The sequence below is a fragment of the Coregonus lavaretus genome (assembly GCF_964263955.1).
Source record: "Coregonus lavaretus genome assembly, chromosome: 9".
Lineage (NCBI taxonomy): Eukaryota > Metazoa > Chordata > Actinopteri > Salmoniformes > Salmonidae > Coregonus > Coregonus lavaretus.
This window is the reverse complement of record NC_139996.1, coordinates 53,463,293-53,469,659: the sequence shown is the minus strand read 5'-3', so window position 1 is coordinate 53,469,659 and position 6,367 is coordinate 53,463,293. Positions and strand designations below refer to the sequence as shown.

General features: G+C 43.1%; 1 protein-coding gene across 1 annotated transcript in view; it reads right to left on the bottom strand.

Moving 5' to 3' along the window:
* Window positions 1-1,441: 1,441 nt before the first annotated feature.
* The window catches only part of lingo1a (leucine rich repeat and Ig domain containing 1a), a 54,353-nt gene continuing 49,427 nt past the window's right edge, over window positions 1,442-6,367 (bottom strand). Inside the window, exon 2 of the mRNA XM_084169232.1 lies at window positions 1,442-3,334. Coding sequence (XP_084025358.1) covers window positions 1,475-3,322 — 1,848 coding nt within the window. The 5' untranslated portion in view covers window positions 3,323-3,334 and the 3' untranslated portion in view covers window positions 1,442-1,474. The remainder of the gene's footprint in view (window positions 3,335-6,367) is intronic.

The window sequence follows — 6,367 nt, the reverse complement described above, 5'->3', positions numbered from 1 at the left end:
TGCTTTTTTATTTTTAACAATCGGTTCCCTTCCTTTGTGAGGCATTGGAAAACTTCCCTGGTCTTTGTGGTTAAATCTGTGCTTGAAATTCACTGTTCGACTAAGGGACCTTACAGATAATTGTATGTGTGGGGTACAGAAATGGGATAGTCATTAACAAATCATGTTAACCACTATTATTGCACACAGAGTGGGTACATGCAATTTATTATGTGATTTGTTAAGCAAATGTTTACTCCTGAACTTAATTAGGCTTGCCATAAAGAGGTTGAATACTTTTTTCAATTGTAATTCATTCGTATTTGACATTATGTGGTATTATGTGTAGATCTGTGACCATTTTATATTCAGGCTGTCACAACAAAATGTGGAAAAAGTCAAGGGGTGTGAAGGTACTGTATATTATCATTATATGATGTAATATAATAAAATAATACAATGTTTATGGCCAATAAACATTGTGTGTCACAGTGTCTTAATGAATGAATGAATGAATTTAGAGGAGTTTTGAGAAGAATCATGTTAGAACCAAAAGCCGCTATAGAGCAATGACTCATCTACCCTTATATACTATCAAACTATGCCAACAAAATGACTTGTATTTGAATCTTCCTTGGTAACAGTTTAAATTAAGTTGCTCTTTCACATGTGCAGTAATGCTATAATTACTCTAGTAACAACATCAGTAACATGTTACATAGTAATTGTAAGAAGTTGTCATTGCTTTGTAAATGCATAGTAATGGAATTGTGCATTGTTTGTTATGACACAAGAAACAGTAGACTAAGAAACAATAACTCAAATACTACACCATTACAATGCAATTACTAAATAATTATGTAACATTGTTTTTAGTAGAGTAACACAATGTGTTTACTAGAGTAATTACATTGCGCTCCACAGGTATAAAAGCAACTTAATGTAAAGTGTAGTGAATGATATGGATGAGATACAGAACATTTACATATATTCATTCTGACTGACAAAGTACCAGAAGGGATTGTTTAAATGTGCTCATCAACCCATACAATCTACTCTTAACATTTTGGTAAACAAATATTTCAATTTCTGTAAAAAATCTATAAACTAAAAACACAGGCAAAAGGACAGTGAAGGTTATTACGAACATATAGAAGGGTTCTTCTCTTTTTTTCTATAATTTCTTCCCAATATAAATCCACAGGAATAGGAATCGCGCACAACAAAATTTGCTTTTCAACAAACGGTACCTAAAGGCCTTGCAGAAACTGCCAACGCTGTGGAGCGTCGGCTGTGCGATCATCCCCTCATATACTCAACATATTACGAAAGCAAGGAACTTCTCTCTCCATCTCCAACAGTTAAGTCAGGGAAAACAGATTACTTTATGATAACATCCCAGGATCCACAGATTTGTAAGGGAGGATTTGACTTTCTTTTTTTTTTTTTTTTTTTACAATTTGTAGTTCAGAGTCTGTTTGCTCCCTGAGTCCCGTTAAATCATTTTCATGTTAAACTTGCGAGGGGCGTCTGCGTTGCTGCTGCTCATGCCAGCGTCTGACTTGCGTGGCACATACTCAATCTCTATGTTGTGCTTTGTGGCCCCTTTACCTCTACTCCACAGAAAGAGTAGCACCAGACAAAACAGGACGACACCAAGGAAAGATATGAAGCCCATGGTGGTGGCGATGATTAAGGTCTTTATGTCAAAGGGGAAGGGGACGTTGGTTCGCGTCCCATTGGCACCATTCTCGTTGGGCTGGTTGGAGATGAAGGCAAAGGTCTTGTTGGGTTGGTGAGGCCAGTCTGGAGAGTAGCTGTGGACATGCAGGTGGGCGAGAGATGTGTCGTTGCCACCGGCGTTGCTGGCTATACACACATATGTGCCATTATCCTGAATCTGCGCATAGCGCACCTCAAGGGTGCCATCGGGGAATACTGTGAGCCGACCGATGGTTTTGGTCGTGATGAACTGCTTCTGTGGTGAGAGCCACATGATGACTGGGGCGGGATCACCGTCCGCCTGGCATACAAAATGAACAGTAGTTCCCTCGTCCACAAATTTCTGCTGTGCCTTGCGATCCCGAATCCTGGACTTGCGACACGTGAAGTAGTTGGGCTGCAGGACATCCGGGAAATCTTTAAACTCTTTTCCCTGTACAAACTCAGGTGAAGCGCAGGTGGGTTGCTGCCGGTTGAAGTTGAGCCTCCAGCGTCTCCGGAACACCCACAGCAGCCGACAGTCACAGGCCAAGGGGTTGTCGTAAAGCGCCAGAGTCTCCAGGTTGCCTACCGAGTGGAACGCAGACTCCTCCAAAGTGCTCAAGGCATTGCCAGACACATTGAAGATCTTCAGATAGTTTAGGCCTCGGAACGAGTAGGGCTCGATCATAGCCAGCCTGCCCCCGACCAGGTGAAACTCCTGGAGCCTCAGAAGGTCATGGAGCTTATTCCCCTCAATGGTGTGGATGGGGTTATAGGACAGATTCAGAAACCGTAGGTAGACCAAGTGCCGGAGAGCCACGTATGGGATGGAGGTCAGGTTGCCATTGGTGATGGTCAGCGAGGTGAGGTTCAGTCCATAGAGGCAATTTGAGGTCATGGTGTCCAGGTAGGGCCAGTTGGCGATCTCCAGCACTTTCAGCCGGTAGAGCCTTTTGAAGGAGTAATCCTTAATAATGTAGATGTTGAGGTGGCGCAGCCTGAGAAAGATCAAACTATGGAGGTGGGTGAAGGCCTCGGTGGGCACCGAGGTCAGGTTGCACTTCTCCAAAGTCAGCTGCTCTAGGCTGCTGAGGCCATGGAAGGCCCGGTGGGAGATGAACACCAAGTCATTGTCGCCCACCTCCATGGAGCGCAGGTTGTATAGGTCTTGGAACATATAGTCCAGCAGGATGACTATCTTGTTCTCACTGATGTCCAGCTGGGTGAGGTTGCTGAGGCCCGTGAACACACCCAGCTGGATGAGTTTGAGCTTGTTGCTGCGCAGCCCTAATGTCCGCAGGCCGTACAGGTTGTTGAAGGCGCCGGGCTCGATGGCAGAGATGGTGTTTTCGTTGAGCTCCAGCTCCTCCAGGTTGGGGTAGGCGGCGAACTCATCCATGTTGATGGTCTTGATGCGGTTCTTGCTGAGGTCCAGCAGCCGCGTTTCTGTGGGGATGCCCTCAGGGACGGACATAAGCTTCTTGCGGTGGCATATGACCGAGCGTTCCTGGGCGTTGCACTCGCAGCGGGACGGGCAGCCTGTGGTGGAACCGGACAGTACGGTGCCCAGCATCAGAATCAGAATGGGCTGCCAGCAAGCCACCAGGTAGCTGTGCCCATTCGCTTCCCTGGCCCCCATCCTATCGGTTACCTATGGAGACACAAGAGAGACAGAGAAAGGACATGTTAGAAAAACAAATCACTGATTAGATATCCTCTAAATGACACTGGGCTATTTCCTTATCATTAAAATTGGTGGTCACTCAAAATTGTAACAGTACGTTGTTGGACTGTGGATTCATACTGTAGGTTTAATGCTGCTAAACTGTCCAGTGAGATCACTTTCGTAATGTATTTTGAAGCCACATTCTGCAGTATTGCTGCATATAAAATGATTTGAAGTGTGGGAAAAGGAGTGTCCTTTAATGAAAACATATTATACTGTTTGTTCTCTTTAGAAAAATAGTGGCTACTATTCTCTGCCAGGCATTTCGACACCAACAATGAAAAGCAATAAAATGAAATGCGATGCCACCCTCGTGACACAATTTGAAATAGAGTGCAAATTGCTGCAATATTAATGGCACAAAGGAAAGAGGAATGGGGGTGGGGGATTACTAGGAATAAGGTATGTGCTTGCATAATGGAGAAAACGGACATATTTGAAATCTGCAACGCTCACTACTCTACGCAGAACAACAAAGGCATTTCAGATGCAGGAGGCTCCTGTGAACTGATGGAACAGTGTTCGCTGCACCATATATGACTCATTTATGAGCCATAAGCAGAAATGCTGAGCTTGGACAGACAGTAGATGTATCACAAATAATTCTAATCAATTCCTGGCATGTGTGATGCTGCCTGGTTATGTATAGAGTGTGTGTGTGTGTGTGTGTGTGTGCAGTGGAGGGTATACGCCGTATACCCACTTATTTTTCCGTGGGCATTGCGTATACTCACTTCTTAATCTCCACTGATACGTAACAATGTAGTGTAGTGGAGGTATACGCAGTTTCAATTAATAAGGCAGATGGAACAGATCAGAATATTTAGCTTAAAATGTTGATAAACTATTATTTCTTCACATTTTAGGTGCAGCAATGTACTTTTCGTTCTAAAATGTGCACCGCAGAGATGGAAATATCCATTAGAAATTTAGAAAGAGGGGGGATTTAAATACGCAACAACTATCATTGGTTGCTAATATGACTAGGATAATGCCTTTGGCTGCTAGACAATGAAAGAAAGTTGAAAGAAAATCAATAAAACAGGATAAAGCATATGAGTAAGTCTTTATAAAAATAATTGCCTCCACGTTTCTATGGTGGGATTTTGGCTATAGGCTAATTTCAAGTGAGGTAAGACATATCTCATAATATCAAGTAAAACATCCAGGTTTCAAACATTTAAGGAAAGAAAAAATATAGCGATGCTAATGAAAGGCCTAACCATCTTCTGGTAGATGGAAAGGCTTTCCCAAAAACATTCTCTATTAAATGTTAACTACAGTAGCTACAAAGTAGCCTATGCCTACCTGTCAGAATGATATCATGATTATTTGCATCAATCCAGTAGCTATTTATTTTGCAAACTCCAACTCATGTGCTACAGAAACACTGCTAACCAAACAACAGTGCTAGGTGCCTGCACACTTGAATTAAAGGGTAACTACACTAAAATAAATTATTAGACTTGTCCCAGACCTCAAAAGTGGTCGGTCTCCTGATGTGGTTTAAGCATTGTTATGGACTTAGAACATACCATTTTGTTGTTATTCTGTTAAAAAAAATGGGTGACTTTGAGAGTGAAAACATGAAACAATGAGGAAAAATCTGAATCAATGGTATTAGCCTACTTGCACAGTACAGATTGGGTTGGCCTGACTGTGAAAGACCAATATGGGATTTATCATTGTAGGTCATTCAGAGTGTATATCACTGTTTCTCATAGATGTTTTTACACAGGGAGCCTTTCGTTCGCCGTGTGGGGCGGTTGGAATTTTTTTTGTAAAAATGTAGTCGCCTGTACCCACTTCATCAAGGAACCACTACACCACTGTGTGTGTGTCGATGTTGGTGTGTGTGGCTTGAATGCATGCATAGCAACTTGTTCAAGATCAAATCAGTCGATGCGAGCTCCCTAATATTAAATGATGGTATTTCAAAAGCGGCCAGGTGCAGCTTGAATTAACAACATTTTTCAGAAGATAATCCAATTCACGCTGTTTGAGACATGTACAGTGGGGAGAACAAGTATTTGATACACTGCCGATTTTGCAGGTTTTCCTACTTACAAAGCATGTAGAGGTCTGTAATTTCTATCATAGGTGCACTTCAACTGTGAGAGACGGAATCTAAAACAAAAATCCAGAAAATCACATTGTATTATTTTTGAGTAATTAATTTGCATTTTATTGCATGACATAAGTATTCGATACATCAGAAAAGCAGAACTTAATATTTGGTACAGAAACCTTTGTTTGCAATTACAGAGATCATAAGTTTCCTGTAGGTCTTGACCAGGTTTGCACACACTGCAGCAGGGATTTTGGCCCACTCCTCCATACAGACCTTCTCCAGATCCTTCAGGTTTTGGGGCAGTCGCTGGACAATACAGACTTTCAGCTCCCTCCAAAGATGTTCTATTGGGTTCAGGTCTGGAGACTGGCTAGGCCACTCCAGGACCTTGAGATGCTTCTTACGGAGCCACTCCTTAGTTGCCCTGGCTGTGTGTTTCGGGTCGTTGTCATGCTGGAAGACCCAGCCACGACCCATCTTCAATGCTCTTACTGAGGGAAGGAGGTTGTTGGCCAAGATATTGCGATACATGGCCCCATCCATCCTCCCCTCAATACGGTGCAGTCGTCCTGTCCCCTTTGCAGAAAAGCATCCCCAAAGAATGATGTTTCCACCTCCATGCTTCACAGTTGGGATGGTGTTCTTGGGGTTGTACTCATCCTTCTTCTTCCTCCAAACACGGCAAGTGGAGTTTAGACCAAAAAGCTCTATTTTTGTCTCATCAGACCACATGACCTTCTCCCATTCCTCCTCTGGATCATCCAGATGGTCATTGGCAAACTTCAGACGGGCCTGGACATGCGCTGGCTTGAGCAGGGGGACCTTGCGTGCGCTGCAGGATTTTAATCCATGACGGCGTAGTGTGTTACTAATGGTTTTCTTTGAGA